Here is a 16,687-nt window from a genome sequence, read left to right on the forward strand (position 1 = left end):
CTCCTGCCTCCCCACGTGGGCTCCCTGGGGCCTTTCCCCACCCAAGAGCGGACACCGGCGCGGGGAGGGGCGGGCCCTCTAACTCCTTCGGCACACCCAATTGGCCAGGCTTCGAGCCTGACGTAAGTGGGCGGGGCCGCGGCCGGAGCAGACAAACCGCCTGCCAACAGCCCTCAGGAGGCGTGGCCAGCGTGCCGGTTGGGGCGGGCTGTGATAGGGAGCAGCTGCTTCCGGCGGAGCGCCCCGCCCCCACGTGGGCCGGGGGAGGCCAGAGCGCGAACAGCGTTGGCGCGAGCGGCTGCTGGGAGCCCTTTGGAAGGCAGGTGAGAGGGGGCCGGGCTCGGGGAGATGGCCGACTTGGAAGCAGGGGCCGTGGCACCGAGAATCCCGCATCTCCAGACCCAGATTGTGCTGTTCGCCTGAAGCGCTGGCGGTGCAGCTGGTGACGGAGCCCCTGTGGGGCTCCTACTTGCGGTCTTAGATGGTCCTGCTGCAGGACCGTAGCCTTGGGCTCCGCGTCTCCTCTGCAGGGTCCACCCCCTTGGAGACCGCTGGGGCAGTCTCCATCAGTGCAGAGCCCGAGGTGCCTCGCAGGCTGGGGGAGGGAGATGGAAACAATAACAGCCGCTTTGTGCTAAGCTTGTACGTACGTTACATGCACTGGCCCGTTCAGTCCTTACAACAGCCCATTGAGGTCGGTTCAAGGCCCCATTTGCCAGATGAGGAAACTGAGGTCACACAGCTGGAAAGTGACAGAATCAGGATTTGAACCCACGTCTTCAGACTCCAAAACCCACACGCTTAACCATCATGCTGCCAGCTGCAGCCAGGTCCAGAGTCACCGTTCTACTTTTTTCTTCCCCCGCCCCCTTCACCCAGAGCTCTCCAAAAACCCAGGTCTTCTGGTGAGCAGCTCTGAAATCTGTACTTAAAGTTGCAAGAGGTAATGGTGGGCGTTGAGAACTTGGCTGCTGGAAACCTGGATTCTAGCCCCGGATCTGCCACCGACCCCCTGCATGATTTGGGGCCAGTGTCGGTCCTTCTCTGAGCCAGCTTCACCATCATTTCAGTGATGTAATCAGCGAGCTTTAAGGAGCCTCTTAGCCCAGAAGTTCTAGGAGTCTGTGGAACTGGCAGATTCTCCTTATAGTTCCAAATGGCTAAGCCCAGAGGAGATCCAGCTCTTCAAAGCCCTAGATCAAAGCTTGGGTCTCATTCTTCTCTTTAATCCCTGTATCTAGCGCTGGGGCATACTCAGGAAACGCGGGTTGAATAAACAGGCAGCCAGTCTGTCCCTTTTCAGAACTGTGTGACAGCTGCTGTCCTGGGCCCTTCCGGGGCTTTGAATTTCTCAGCCCTGGCCACCTTCTACCTAGCTGGCCCTCCTGACTGCTGCCTCCCTGGCCAGTAGCAGAGCCTGCCAGAGCTGGCAGCAGCTCACAACCCTCTGTGCCAAGACCACAGCCTCTGGAGTCCTCAGCGGAGCACAACATCGGGGGATTCAGGCCCGGCAGTACTGTCTCAGCCCCTCCTGGTGGCAGCTCTCAGGGCCCAATTTAGGTTACTCCCAGATTGGGGGAGTTGCCTTCTAAGGAAAGAGGTACCTTCACAATCAATCTGGAAACTACTTATACCTCAATGTTCGCTCTTCTATGAAGCCATCCTTGACTCCCAGAAACACAGGTCCCTCCCACAGCACCTAGTCCTCCCCTCTACTGTAGCATCTGTATGGTGATTATTTCTCCTCCACCACATAAGCTGCTGGAAGGCAGGGACCCCCCCCCCCCTCAGATATCTTAGAAGACCCTGTGGCCCACGCAGGTTTGAGTGAAAGCTCTACCTTCTGGGTGTGGTGCAGAAGGCACAGCTGTGTTGGCAGGCGAGGTGGTCTCCTTCCAGGTCAGCTCTACTTCTAATAGTAACAAAGGTAGTTATGCATTTATCTTTTTTTTTTTTTTTTGTGAGGAGATCGGCCCTGAGCTAACATCTGCCAATCCTCCTCTTTTTTTGCTAAGGAAGACTGGCCCTGGGCTAACATCCGTGCCCATCTTCCTCCACTTTATATGGGACAGCGGGTGGGACAGCCACGCTGTCCCATATATGGGACTGCCACAGCGTGGCTTGACAAGCAGTGCGTCGGTGCGGGCCGGGATCCGAACCTGCGAACCCCGGGCCGCCGCAGCGGAGCATGCGCACTTAACCGCTTGCGCCACCGGGCCGGCCCCTAGTTACGCATTTACCATGTGGCTGCTTGGTGCCCGGGACATACCTCTTCACTATCTGTGATCTTCTCCGCGGCTTTGATAGTTTGATAGTATCATTCCAGTTTTATAGATTACAAAATGAAGACTCTGGAAGGCCGGCACCCTTGCCCAAAGTCACACACACAGCAGAGACCAGACGTGGCACTGTTTGGCCCTGAAACATGTTTTTTTCTGCACTACCCTAGACTGCCTTCCAGCTAAGCTAACCTGTTTTACTGTGGGTGAGCACAGGTGCTGGGTCCCGTGGTGACTTGCTCTTGTCTTCGGTGTAGTGTCACAGGATCTAGGCTGTGGCTTTCAGGCTCTGTTGATTTGGGAGAAGTGCCACTTGCAAGTGTGTGAAAATCTCCCAATCTTTGAGGGACTTTCTACAAATCAAAACCTCTGCCTGGGTTTGTCTCTGCAAACAGAGATGCACCTCTGTTGCTCGGAGTGTTTTTCTGCTCCACAGGTATTGATTAAGCACGTGTTAGAACAAAATGACTATGTGTGGTGTAGGTAACAGGGCACTGGACTAGAAGCCAGGAGAGCCATGGTCAAGTTCAGCTCTGTGCCTAACTTGCTGTGGATGGCAAAGAAGTCCTGTCGCCTTTCTGCACCCCACTTTCCACATCAGAATGTAAGAGGTTAAACAGGATTGTGATTTTCAACTTTTTTATTTTTTCAGCACTGATACTGTTTCTCTCTCTGAACCCTAAAATTAAAGAAAAACAGATAAAAGTGGAACTCCCCTAGTAAGGCCTCCCCTCACCACTCTCACCCTCCCCCCTTGTCCCCCACCCCCAAACCCCCAGGCTCCTCAGGGTGCAATTTGGACTGCAAAGCTCCTAGGCAGCTCCTAGGCCCTGTTGCTTCTCTTTTTTTTTTTTTTTTTTTTTTTTGATGAGGAAGATAAGCCCTGAGCTAACATCTCTTGCCAATCCTCCTCTTTTTGCTGAGGAAGACCACCCTGGGCTAACATCCATGCCCATCTTCCTCTACTTTATACGTGGGATGCCTGCCACAGCATGGCTTGATAAGCAGTGTATAGGTCTGTGCCCAGGATCCGAACCAGCAAACCCCAGTCCGCCGAAGCGGAGCGCATGAACTTAACCACTATACCACTGGACCGGCCCCTGCCCTGTTGCTTCTGATAAGCAGGAGGCATGTGCTCCCTTAGCCTTCTAAAGTAGATGGGGAGTTGAGGCCAGTGGAATACAGCTTTGGAGTCCAGAAGCCAGGGGCCTGTTACCAAGGTGGTTCTCCGAGAAGTGAATCAGAGATGTGTAGACCTAGCTTCAAAATCTAACTTGACTCTCCAGAATGACATTGAGCAAGTCACTTAACCTCTCTGAGCCTCTGTTTCCTTATCATTAAAAGTTGGAACAACTCTCTGCAATTAAACAAGATAATATGTATAGAAAATACCTGGTCCAGTGCCCAGCACATAACATAACACTCAGTATATTTTTCTGTTTCCTACATCTTTCCAGCCCCCAAGGCAAAGAAACTATAGGCAGAAAGAGGCCTACTGAATCAAGTGTTTATCAGTACTGTGGGGTATAGTAGATAAAACCCTGCACTCGTTGTCTAGAACAAATTCAAATACTGGTGCAGTTACTAACGAGCTGTGTGGTCTTGGGCAAGTGACTTAACTTCTCTGAGCTGGGCTAATCCCTGGTTAGACCTGAGAGCAAAATCTTGCACAAAATGGGCGCTCAGGACTTTGTATCTGCTGAATGATTGCTCATTTCGGGGTTGGGACATCTTTGGGGCAACCTGGCTTGGCCCTGTGTCAGATGATGTGGCCGGCTCAGGGGCGTGGTGGTAGGGTGGATCGCTCTGTGGCTCCTGATAACCCCAATCCTGCCAAAGAGGAGGATCGGATAAAATGGGCCCCTGAGCTGATTGGGAGGGAACTAAAGAGGCCTGGGAGACTGTGGGGAGAAAGACCCGCTGCCTGGGAGTCGACACTCCAAGCTTCTAGTCCTGCTGTTTTAGCCTCTAACTGGCTGTGTAACCTTGGGTAAGTCCCTGCCCCTCTCTGGGGCTTGAGGTCCCATTCGTACAAGGAGAGATTAGTGGTTCTTTATTGTTTTCCCTGCTTGGCTACTGGGTGTTCCCCCAGGCACCTCCAAAGGAAATGTCTGATATGGAGCTCTCCTCCTCCTCTCCAGGCTCAGCTCCCCGCCGCCCTCTTCCTGCCTTGTCCCTGTCTCCATTGCCCTCCAGGTCAAGCAAGCTCAGAGGATACGCCCCTGGAGACTGCCTCTTGGCTGCCTTACGAGGACCCCTCCTTCTCCGCCCCTCTGACCCCCGCGGCCTCTGTGCTCCTCTGCGTCCAATCTGCTCTGCTCGGGCTGCAAGAATCATCTTCCTAAAGCCAGGCTTTGACCAGGCCACTCCCCCGCGCCCTGCTCAGAAATCCTTCATGACCTTGGTCTGGCCCGCTCTTGTCCCCTGCCCTCCATACTCTCGTCCTAGATGGCCTCCTCAGTCCACAGAACAGTCCACAGCCATTCCTCCTTCCCTACCTTTGCCCCTTTCCTCCCTTCCTGAGGGAACATTCTCTGCTTTCCCTCTGCCAAGCTGAACCCACTCATCCTGCAAAACCAAGTTCAAGTCCTCTTCTTCCAAGAAGCTTCTTTTTGTGTGTGTGTGTGTGTGTGTGTGTGTGTGAGTGAGGAAGATCAGCCCTGACCTAACATCCGTGCTAATCCTCCTCTTTTTGCTGAGGAAGACCGGCTCTGAGATAACATCTATTGCCAATCCTCCTCCTTTTTGTCCCCCAAAGCCCCAGTAGATGTATGTTGTAGTTGCACATCCTTCTAGTTGCTGTATGTGGGACACGGCCTCAGCATGGCCGGAGAAGCAGTGCGTCGGTGCGCGCCCAGGATCTGAACCCTGGGCTGCCAGTAGCGGAGCGCGCGCACTCAACCGCTAAGCCACGGGGCCGGCCCTCAAGAAGCTTCTTTTGACCTCCAAACTCACACTGGACTCATGGTTCCTTTATGGTAGGCTCCTCCTCTCTGAGATGCATTCAGTCAGCCCTCCCTCCCCGGACTGTCGTGCCAGCTCGATGAGAAATCATGTGTGCAAGTGCCTGGCGTGGCCTAGCACATAGCAGGTGCTCAAGAAACAAATGTTAATGCCCCAGCTTCCTTCTGTCTTACATCCCTTATTTGGCATTTAGGGCATATTGTCTTGTACTTTGTGTAATTAAATATTTACTGTGTGGCAGAGAGCTGTGGGGAAGGCAAAAATGAACTGACTATGGACCCTGCCCTGCAGATGCTCTGTCTACTGGGACGAGATAAGATAGGTCCACAGAGAACTGTTATATAAGATAAGAAATTGTGATCTGGGCAAAAGAGAAGCTTCACTGGAAGAGGGAGGGAGGGGGTGCCTCGTGGAGAACCGGGCAGGATTTGGGGGTGGGGATGTTGTGGAAAGAGCACAGTTCACGGGCCGGCCCCGTGGCTTAGCGGTTACGTGCTCGCGCTCCGCTGCTGGCGGCCCGGGTTCAATCCCGGGCGCGCACCAACACACCGATTCTCCGGCCATGCTGAGGCCGCTTCCCACATACAGCAACTAGAAGGATGTGCAGCTATGACATACAACTATCTACTGGGGCTTTGGGGGAAAAAAAATAAATAAATAAATAAATAAATAAATAATTAAAAAAAAAAAAAGAAAGAGCACAGTTCTTCTAGGTAAAGGGAACAGGGTGAGCAGAGCCAGAAGGTGGTCAGGTGTGGCTTGGGGAGCAGCAGACGAGTTTGGGCTGGCCTACAGGGAGCATGTCTGTCTGACTGTCTGGCACAGTGCTGTTTAATCTTCTTAGTGTGCATTGTGCCAGATAAGAAGTCCATAAGAAGAGGGGCCGGCCCCGTGGCTTAGCGGTTAAGTGTGCGCACTCTGCTGCTGGTGGCCCGGGTTTGGATCCCGGGCATGCACCAACGCACCGCTTGTCTGGCCATGCTGAGGCTGCCTCCTACATACAGCAACTAGAAGGAAGTGCAGCTATGACATACAACTATCTACTGGGGCTTTGGGGGAAAAAATAAATAAAATTATAAAAAAAAAAAAGTCCATAAGAAGAGGGGTTAACAGTGCTTTTCTTTAGAGGTAGAATTACAGGAGATTTTTCTCTTTTGGCTTATCTAAAATTTCTGCCAAGCACATAGACATTTTCCATGGAATAAATGAAGTTTAAATGTTGGCTAGATCAGTGCTTCTCATACTAATTTCCAATCCGTCACAGGTTGATTCTTTGATAAAATACAATAAAAAGGAGGGGCCGGCCCAGTGGCATGGTGGTTAAATTCTCGCACTCCGCTTCGGCGGCCCAGGGTTCACGGGTTCGGATTCCAGGTGCAGACCTACGCACCGCTTATCAAGCCATGCTGTGGCAGGCGTCCCACATATAAAATGAAGAAAGATGGGCACAGATGTTAGCTCAGGGCCAGTCTTCCTCAGGAAAAAGAGGAGGATTGGCAATGGAGGTTACCTCAGGGCTAATCTTCCTCAGCAAAAAAAAAAACAATAAAAATGAATTACTAGAGACGTGTTATTTTAAAGAAAGAGAGAGAGACCATATAAAATACAAGCCCAAATTTTATATTATTAGGTTCAAATTGCTATGAAAGTTTCTGAAGGCCTATTTTCATTTCTCTACTTATATTTTTTAATATTTATTTATTTATTAAGTGTGTGTGTGTGTGAGAGAGAGAGAGAGGAAGATCAGCCCTGAGCTAACATCCATGCTAATCCTCCTCTTTTTTTGCTGAGGAAGACTGGCCCTGAGCTAACATCCGTGCCCATCTTCCTCCACTTTATATGGGACCTGCCACAGCATGGCCTGACAAGCCGTGTGTCAGTGCGTGCCCGGGATCCGAACGTGGGCTTCCAGCAGCGGAGTGCGCGCACTTAACCGCTGCGCCACGGGGCTGGCCCCTCTACTTATCTTGTCGTAGACCAGCAGGGAGTGGTGAACCGCACTAAGAGGAGCTAGAGAGCAGGGGAGGCAGGAATCTGGAAGAGCCTGGGCATATGTGACCACCTCCTGGGACAGGGACTATGTCTCATGTGCCTCCTGTCGCCCCCACAGCGCTGAGCACACAGCAGGCACCTCAGGAGCCCTCACTTCCAGCCAGCTGGCTGCCCTGTGCTGCCACTGCCCACCATGCAGCCCCAGTCAGTCCTGCACAGCGGCTACTTCCACCCCCTGCTTCGGACCTGGCAGGCAGCCTCCACCACCCTCAATGCCTCCAACCTCATCTACCCCATCTTCGTCACGTGAGTCCCCAGGAACGGGCCAGGCCTCTGATGTGCAGGGTGTGTGTGAGTGTGCGTGTGTGTGACTGGAGCAGGCATCTGCGTTGTCACGGGTGGTAAAGTGGGCTGTCAGCTTAGAGCTTAAAGTATTGGAAGTGCCTTACTGGGTTAGGGACAGCAGTTTTAGGAACAAACTTGAAACGAACTAGGAACAGTCTTGAAAAGAACTCAGTCTTCCCATTTGGAAAATAAGAAGAATCACCCTTGCCTGCTATCCTGAGCTTTTGCAATAAGACAGAAGCTGAGAAGGTGTTCTGTAGATTGTAAAGTGCTATGTATTTGTAAGAGGTGGCAGTTGTGATTAATAATAGCAACGGCCGACATTTATTGAGTACTTACTGTATACCAGGTACTATGCTAAGCACCGACATCTATATTATCTCATTCATTGCTGACGGTATTCATATGAGGAAGGTATGGACATTATTGCCTAGAATGTCACCTCCTCGAGGACAGGGATTTTTGTCTGTTCGCTGTTGTGTCGCCAGAGCCTAGAACAGTGCCTGGCATATAAAAGTGCTCAATCAATGTTTGTTGAATGAATGATGAATCCACCCAGGCCACAGATGAAGGGCCTGAGGCTCCAAGAGATGGTACCTCTTGGCCAAGCTCACCCAGCCAGTAAGTGGCTGGGATGCCAAGGGCCTTCTGACTTTGGAGCCAAGTTCTTAACCACTGGCTCCTTCCGTGATGACTGTTCTTGTGGTACAGTTGCTCTTGTTGTCACTGTCATTCTTGCTGTTCCTGTTGTTATTTCAGGCCCTGGGCTTGGCCGGGCAGGGGAGCCAGACACTGGGTCCCATCCTCCTCCACCATCTCCACTTCCATAGTCCTTCCCCGCTCCCCCATCCCTCGGTCACCCCCTCACCACTGGTCCTTCCCACAGCTCCCAATCTATAGCCCACCCCCCACTCTTGCAGGGATGTTCCTGATGACGTACAGCCTATCGCCAGCCTCCCAGGAGTGGCCAGGTAGGGGACATGGCGGTGGGGAGGGCAAGGGGATGATGGAGGGAGAGATCTCACAGGTGGAGGTGCCAGGAAGCAGAAGCAGACTCGAAAGGTGGAAAATCTGGAGAGGCTGACCTCCGCTCAGTAGAGAGAAGGGTTTTCTCGGGGCCAAAGTTGTTCCTCAACAGAAGAGGCAGCCTTGTAAAGTAATGAGCTACCCACCACCAGAGGCATCACAGCAGAGGCTGTTGCAGAGGAGAGCTGAGCTTCAGAAGGGAGTTCAGTAAGAGAACCTTGGAGAGGCCTTCCACAGCTGAAGTCCACAGCTCTGCTCCTTGGGGCCTCGGTTTTCCCATCTGTTTGGTGGGTTTGTCCCTGCCCCTCCCTGTACTGTGGGGCTTGAGCCCTCCTGGTGCCATGTGCAACTTGGCTCTTAACAGAGGCACAGCGTGGAGGGGTAGGGAGGGACCCTTGCCTGGGACCTCCCTCATTTCAGCAGCCCTTTGACCTGTGACCTCCATGCAGGTATGGTGTGAACCGGCTAGAAGAGATGCTGAGGCCCCTGGTGGAAGAGGGCCTGCGTTGTGTCCTGGTGTTTGGCGTCCCCAGCAGAGTTCCCAAGGTGAAGAATGGGAGGAGGATGTCGGGGGCGGGGGGGCGGTTGGGTGAGGGTGAGCTGAGGAGCCACGCTGACCCTTGTGCTGGCTCTGGGGCCACAGGTGAATGGACATGGCCCCTGCCCTTAAGACAGCACCCCTGTAGAGTCAGGAAGCTAAGTAGGACTGCAACACTCTGACTGGGCGAGTCAAGTCCCCTCTGTAAAATGGAGACAGTCCTCACTGTGCTTCCTCGTCCAGGGGCTGTGACGATGATAAAAGGAGAGGGCCGGGGCCGTGCTCTGATGGCTGGCCACCGTGCCTCCTGAAGGCTTTATGTAACGGACACACCGCTCTGTCCTTCCCCTGCCTAGGACGAGCGGGGCTCCGCAGCTGACTCCGAGGACTCCCCGACTATTGAGGCGGTCCGTCTGCTGCGTAAGACCTTCCCCAGCCTCCTGGTGGCCTGCGACGTCTGCCTGTGCCCCTACACCTCACATGGTCACTGCGGTGAGCGCCCTCCCTCCACGAGCCCTGTGGCCACCCACGGTTCTCCCCACGATGGGGACGAGCCAGAGCCCAAGATGCTCCCCGACACCCAGCTGTCTGTCCTGCAGGGCTTCTGAGCGAGAATGGGGCACTTCAAGCCAAGGAGAGCCGCCAGCGACTGGCAGAGGTGGCACTAGCCTATGCCAAGGCAGGTGAGTGAACCAGCCACCAGCCGGGATGAGCGCCTCCCGGTCAGGGAGGTGGGAGTGTGGATAGGAGGGTCCAAGAGTTCTGAAGGCCACCCTCTGCCTCTCAGGATGTCAGGTGGTAGCCCCGTCGGACATGATGGACGGACGTGTGGAAGCCATCAAGGATGCTCTGATGGCACATGAACTTGGCAACAGGGTAGGGGCAGGGAGCGTGGGGAGGGGCATTGGGAGGTGAGGAGAGAGCCTGGACCAGGCCTGCCCCCATATCTGCCAAGAATCGCAGAACTGAAGACAGCGCTGGATGAGGCCTTTGGGATCCGCTCAACCTCTGCACCTCAGATGGGGAAATCCAGGCCCAGAGCTCCAATGGGACTAGACCAGAGGCCCAGGTCCTTTCTCTCCCCGTCACCTCACCCTGGGACATCTGAAAGGGCTGCCTGAGCCTCGACCCCCATTGTCTCCCTGTAGGTCTCTGTGATGAGCTATAGTGCCAAGTTTGCCTCCTGTTTCTATGGACCTTTCCGGTGAGTGGGGATAGGCAGGGGTCCGCTGTTAGATCCCTGACCCATTAGCCCAAAGCTGGAGCCCCCACTGATGCCTCTGCTTCCCAGGGATGCGGCTCAGTCAAGCCCAGCTTTTGGAGACCGCCGCTGCTACCAGCTGCCGCCTGGAGCGCGAGGCCTGGCCCTCCGAGCGGTGGTGAGTGACCAGGGCTTGAGCCCCGCCCAGCCTGTCCCCTTCCCACCTCTCATCCCGGGCACTGCCCACACCATATGTCTTCCCTTAGGACAGGGATGTGCGGGAAGGAGCTGACATGGTCATGGTGAAACCGGGAATGCCCTACCTGGACATTGTGCGGGAGGTGAAGAACAAGGTGAGCACAGGCAGAGACAGGGGGCTCAGGGAGATGAGAGAGCTTGTCTGCACACTCGGGGACCTTAGATTGGGGGACTGCAGAATCTCAGAGTTGGAAGCAATCTGCCTCTGAACAGGAATCTCCCCCTCCCCGTCCCTGCCCAGCAACCACCGTGGGCTTCTGCACCAGGGCTCGCAGGAGCCTTTGAACCGCTCTGCTGGAGCAGTTCAAGAATGGGCCAGGCTGCCAGCAGCAATGACTCAGGGCATGGTGCTCAACATGGTCACAGGTTGGGCAGAGAGGAAGGGACACTCCCAGAGGCATCCCCCCTCTCTACGTCAACCTGTCTGCCCACCACTGCTTCTCTGCAGCACCCTGAGCTCCCTCTTGCCGTGTACCACGTTTCTGGAGAGTTTGCCATGCTGTGGCACGGAGCCCAGGCTGGGGCGTTTGATCTCAAGGCTGCCGTCCTGGAGGCCATGACCGCTCTCCGCAGAGCAGGTAACCAGGTGGAGGGGGGTGTTGATGTTTGCCACAGGGACAAATAGGCACTTTGCCCAGAGAGGGAAGTGAAGTCATGGGACAGCCTGGAGTCTTAGGCCTGGAAATACCAGTGATCTAAACAGACACAGGTTGAGGAAGAGATGTGGAACTGCAGAACAGAACATGGAACAGTGAAGGAGGCAGAGCCCTCTCTTACTTTTTGGTTTTGAGACCTTGGCCAAGGCACTTCTTGGAACTTCAGTGCCCTCATCTGTAAACTAGGGATGTGATAGCCGGTGCATGGTGGTCATGAGGATTCAGTAAGCTGATAGGTGTCAGTGGCATATGCTTATCATTCCATACATGGGAGCTGGTTTTGTTGGGGTAGCACACAGCGCAAGAAGGGGATTGCAGCTCACCTCTTTCCCCCACTGTGCATTTTACTCATTGGCAGACTGAGGCCCAGAAAGAGAAAATGACTTCCCTGTGGTCACACAATGTACAGAGAGCTAGAACTGACCAGAGCTGGGCTCAGTCTTATGTTGGGACGCCCCCGGGCTGTGCCTTCTTCCTTCCCTGGCCTTCGTCTCCCAGAAGGTGTGTCCAGAGCTGATACCCCGCCCCTCCCTCGCTGCCTGCTTCTCTGCCCGCACAGGTGCGGACATCATCATCACCTACTACACACCTCTGCTGCTGCAGTGGCTGAAGGAGTGATGGAGGGAGTGTGCAAGACCCGAGAACTTTAAGAAGGTCCCTTGGGGCCTTGGAGAAGTGAAAACTATAGTAAATGCTGCTTTTAGAACTGTGTCCTCGTGCCCTCTTCCTGCTCACATGCCAGGTGGTTTCTGCCAGCATGCCAAATCTTACCACTCACAGCCACATCCTCACGGGCTCTCCCAAGCTTCCCCACCCCTCCCCTGGGTCAGCCCTGAGGCTCACCTCTGCCAGCCCTAGCTCCTTTTTCTGGTGTGGCTTCAGCTTGAAAGCCACCGGGAGTCATGAGTGCAGGCTTGGTGGGGCATGGGAGAGGGGCTTGGAGCGCTAGTGGGAGAGGAGGGCAGTTGGATCTTGGATCCTCGGAAGCCCTGGAAAGCCTAAGGCCTCTGGCAGCAGAGCTGGGTGCTGTGACCAAGGCCTAGTTTGGCATCCACAGGTTTAGAGTTGAGATTTGCTGCAATTCCACTAGAAGGCGATGCCCACACAGGCCAGTGGTTGCCAGGCTGCCTGAGATCTGTTCTGTGAGCTGTAAACCCAGAGAAGAATTACTCATTAACGAGCAGAAACACTGCCTGAGGATCAAAATTCAGAGGCAAGGACAAAGTTCCTGATTGTTGGAGATGCCACCACCAAAAAGGCTCTTTATTGAAGAGAGATTTTTTTGAAAATGTTGGCTCCCTGCCCAGGCATGGTGCTGGGTACTGGGGATCTAGCAGGACAGACCTCAGCTTGTTTCTCTGTGTGGAATCTATACAAGGAGAATGGGGGAGACAGACAACAAGAAAACAGACAAAGCAGTTAACAAATTGTAATAGATGCTTTGAAGGAAAGAGGATCTGACAGAGAATAACAGATGAGGGGCCTCTCTAGAGAGGGTGGTCGAGAAGCCCTCCTTGAGGTTGAGGGACTAGGAAAGATCCATACAAAGAGCAGAGGGAAGCACACTGGAAGCTACGAGAATGATACTAAGTCTGCAAAGATCCTGCGGTGGGAGGAACTTGGCGGGGTTGCTGGAAGCAGGATGAGAAGAAGAAGGTGGCTGACAGGACAGGAGGCAGGAAAGGTAGATCCTATACCTTGTAGGAAGCTTGGGTTTTATTTTGCATCTGATACAAAGCCGTCTGAAGGATCTTAACCAGAGTTATGTGTGATAAAATCATTTTCCCACATTCTGCTGCTATAAACAAATGGAGGGTCAAGAGAGACAGTCCAGGGGCTGGCCCGGTGGCGCAAGCGGTTAAGTGCGCACGCTCTGCTGCGGCGGCCTGGGGTTCGCGGGTTCGGATCCTGGGCGCACACTGACGCACCGCTTGTCAGGCCATGCTGTGGCGGCATCCCATATAAAGCAGAGGAAGATGGGCATGGATGTTAGCCCAGGGCCAGTCTTCCTCAGCAAAAAGAGGAGGATTGGCAGATGTTAGCTCAGGGCCGATCTTCCTCACAAAAACAAAGAGAGTCTGGTTGAGAGGCTATGGCAGACCCTGGTGAGTAATGACGTGGCCTGGACCAGGGTGGTGGCAGTGGAGAAAGGAGGAAGCATATGTATTCAGGATCCATTTCGGAGACAGAATTAGCTGATTTTGCCGAAGCTTTAAATCCATCGGGGGCAAGGGCAAGGGAAGGGGAGGAAACACGGGTGCCTTCCTGGGTTTCTGGCTTGAACAACTGAATGAGTGGTCTCAACTCGTTCTTCTCAGACTGGCACGACATGATGTTTTCCCCTAGTGAAAGTGAAGGCCCATTTAAGGAGGGGTCAGTTTGCAAGTCCACCTGCCCATCTGCATAGGGACAGGGAATCCCAACTTGCCAAAAAGCAAGTTCAGTCTGGACCTTAAAGCAACACAACCTGTTTTAAAATTTAGAATTATAGGGGCTGGCCCGGTGGTGTAGTGGTTAAGTTTGCCTGTTCCACTTCGGCAGCGGGGGGTTTGCCAGTTTGGATCCTGGGTGTGGACCTACCTACTGCTCGTCAAGCCATGCTATGGTGGCATCCCATATAGAAGATCTCCAACTATGATACACAAGTATGTACTGGGGCTTTGGGGAGAAAAAAGAAAAAGAGGAAGATTGGCAATAGATGTTAGCTCAGGGCCAATCTTCCTAAAAAATAAAAAATTTTTTAAAAAGTTGAAAAAAATGATAATAAAATTTCGAATTATAAACTCCAGCAGCTCCTACAGTCAGACCGGTGCCCTCTGACTCCTAGTAGTCTTCCCCAGCAGTGTGGCCAATTTAACTGAAGACCTGATCTCAGCCTTTTGGGAGGTGGTCAGCCAAAATCAGGGCCTGAAGAGTTGCAAAGCTTCACCTTCCAGGGAGCCTGAGCCCAGATCTACCACCTAGGGGCCCGAAGCACTCATCAGAGATGAGCCACTGATGGGCCTCAGGCTTAGCCCAGACCAGAACCTTTGGCCATCTTAGCTTCTTGGCTTCCTGTCTCCTGGCCCTTGAGCTCCTTTCTGGTTAGTGAGGAAGGGAAGGTATTTCAAGGCCATCTCACACTCATCATTGCCAAGCAAATATTGGGCTTGGCTCTCTTCCAGGCGCAGAGACAGAGACATACACAGCCCTTTGGGTACAAATGTTACTAAACCAAAGTGGATCCGCCTCTTGGTGAGTTGAAATCAAAGCCTTCACCAGAAGTAGTTGTCACATAAAATTAAGTTTATTTGCAGCAAATAAGGAGCCCACGGGGAATTACTTCCAAAGCTGTGGCTCCCCCAGCAAGGGAAAGTAGGGGCCTTTGATTTGGGGCGGGGGGGGGGGGGGGGGGTGAATATTCAAAAGGGAGAGGTGAGTATTCGCTTGTGCAGGCTCCCACATACATCGAATGTTATGGTAATAAGGCCTAAGTTCCCTCTGGGGTGGAGATCTTAGCATTAAAATGAAGCAGAGGTAATCTCTTGGGCACTTATTGGCCTGTCTGCAGAGGCTTCGCTCTTGCAGTGGGCTTTGGACCGGTTCAGGGCGGTTGGTTATTGCATCTCTTAACTAAAAAAACAATTTGGAAAAACAGTTAAGTGCTTCCAAAACCTCCTTTGAGTTCCTCGGGGCAGTTAGTTGGTGACACAAACAAGCAAACAAAGCTGTGTCCAGACCCGCCCCCTCCCCTGGGGTGGTGATGGTAAACTGAGTGGAATGAGGATGAGCTTCCCTGAGGAGAACCAGGAGTCAGACAGGTCACCAATGACCAGTGACAGGTGATGTGAAGGAGGTCTCCAGGACCTGGTCTGGTTTGAAGGAGCAGGAAATGCTACCCTGAGGGACTGACATTTAAGCCTAGACCTGAAGGATGAGCAACCAAGCTAAGACTTGTCTGGGGAAGAGCATTCCAGGCAGAGGGAACAGCCGTGCAGAGGCCCTGGGGCTGGAATGAGCTGGAAGAACACAAGGCTGGTGTGGCTGGAGCACAGGGAAGGACAGAGGAAGAGGTGACCTGAACTCAGTAGAGAGAGACCAGGGCCAAACCCTGCAGGGACAAAGGCCATGTTAGCTTTTCAGATTTTATTCTAAGAGAAAGGGAAGCCATTTGAAGGCTTTTAAACAGGGGAGTGACTCGTTCTGATTTGCGTTTTATAAAAGCATTTTGATAAGATTGGCAAAGTACAGATGAGAAATGTGGCCTGGGCTACAGTGGTGACAGTGGGGACAGAGAAGTGAATGGATTTAGGAGGTAGATTAGATGTGAAGGATGAACTCGGCTTGAGCTCCTGGGTGGCTGATGGACCATTTACTGAGATGAGGAAGCTTGGTACAGGGTCTGGGTGGAGGGGGAATGCTAAATTTAGCTGGGTTTCCAATGAGGAAGCTGTATCTAGAGAGCTTATATGACTCACTCAAGGCAACTCAAGAAGTTTGTGGCAGAACTGGGTCTAGACTCCCAGTCACTGAAAAACAGCAGAGTTGGGATTTGAACCCATATAGCCAAACTCCAAGGCCTCTAACCTAACCACTGTGCCATACCACCTCCTAATAAACAGTAGCAAAATTATGAGTCTAACATGATGCTATTATTAGCTCCAGTAATGGGGTGGACCAATGAGCTGAGTTGCCTTCAGGCATGGTAGTCTCTGTGGGTGGCGCCCTCTGGAGTCAGGATTTATCACCTGGGGTGCCAGCCTGGTGTCCTCTCCAGTCCCTCCTGTATTTTGTCTACAGAGGCAATAATGGCCAGGTAGGCAGCTGGAAGAGTTTGGGTGGTCCTGGGAAATCTGGCTCCTCCACGGTCCCCATCTCCTGCAGTGCACCCTGCTCTTGGCTAGTGGTAATTCTATCCTCGTTCAGAGAACTCAGATTTCACCACCAGCAAGGCATATTATTCTGAGACTTCCAGGTGTCACGTCCCATTGGCAAGCATTAAGGGCCTCTCTTTTTTTTTTTTAAAGATTTTATTTATTTTATTTTTTCCCCCCAAAGCCCCATTGGATAGTTGTGTGTCGTAGCTGCACATCCTTCTAGTTGCTGTATGTGGGACTCGGCCTCAGGATGAACGGAGAAGTGGTGCCTCGATGTGCACCCGGGATCCGAACCCGGGCCACCAGCATCGCAGCGCGCGCACTTAACCACCAAGCCACAGGGCCGGCCCAAGGGCCTCTCTTAACAAGACTTGGTTTTCTTATTTCCCTCTCAACGTGCCAGCTTGGACCGTAGCTTGTCTGTTTCTTGTGGGTCCCTCCTGGAGGCCCCAACAGATAGCCAGCACATTCCACCATCCTCACTTTTTCCTTTACTAAGATCCCTAAAATTACAACCTCAGTGGACATATGGTTGAGAGTCACAAAAAACAACAGGCATTTTAACCAGCCAC

General features: G+C 53.0%; 1 protein-coding gene across 3 annotated transcripts; it reads left to right on the plus strand.

Annotated features, from left to right (window-relative positions):
• The first annotated feature begins 235 nt into the window (after positions 1-235).
• On the plus strand, positions 236-11,970 carry ALAD (aminolevulinate dehydratase). Of its 3 annotated transcripts, none has more exons than XM_087419257.1 (12): positions 236-323; positions 7,354-7,541; positions 8,501-8,551; positions 9,056-9,152; positions 9,501-9,636; positions 9,744-9,827; positions 9,932-10,020; positions 10,293-10,348; positions 10,436-10,523; positions 10,612-10,698; positions 11,052-11,181; positions 11,758-11,970. In XM_087419257.1, exons 2-12 carry the CDS (start codon positions 7,429-7,431, stop codon positions 11,907-11,909), a joined length of 1,083 nt encoding a protein of 360 aa, XP_087275383.1. In that variant the 5' UTR covers positions 236-323; positions 7,354-7,428; the 3' UTR covers positions 11,910-11,970. The 3 variants fall into 3 exon arrangements, with proteins under 3 accessions (XP_087275383.1, XP_014637569.1, XP_087275384.1); XM_014782083.2 differs by having other exon boundaries at positions 11,819-11,970; XM_087419258.1 differs by lacking the exon at positions 11,758-11,970 and adding an exon at positions 11,618-11,745.
• Positions 11,971-16,687: the final 4,717 nt, after the last annotated feature.

This window comes from Ceratotherium simum, chromosome 29 (genome assembly GCF_057802395.1).
Source record: "Ceratotherium simum simum isolate JZ-2026a chromosome 29, ASM5780239v1, whole genome shotgun sequence".
In the NCBI taxonomy this organism is placed as follows: Eukaryota; Metazoa; Chordata; class Mammalia; order Perissodactyla; family Rhinocerotidae; genus Ceratotherium; species Ceratotherium simum.

What these genes read in the sequence shown, in the direction of transcription:
- ALAD (XM_087419257.1), top strand. Translation starts at nt 7,429, where the DNA reads ATGCAGCCCCAGTCAGTCCTGCACAGCGGCTACTTCCACCCCCTGCTT. An exon ending in TCCCCAGCAGAGTTCCCAAG is followed by an intron (nt 9,153 to 9,500) that starts GTGAAGAATGGG and finishes TCCCCTGCCTAG; the next exon opens with GACGAGCGGGGCTCCGCAGC. An exon ending in TGCGGGAGGTGAAGAACAAG is followed by an intron (nt 10,699 to 11,051) that starts GTGAGCACAGGC and finishes GCTTCTCTGCAG; the next exon opens with CACCCTGAGCTCCCTCTTGC.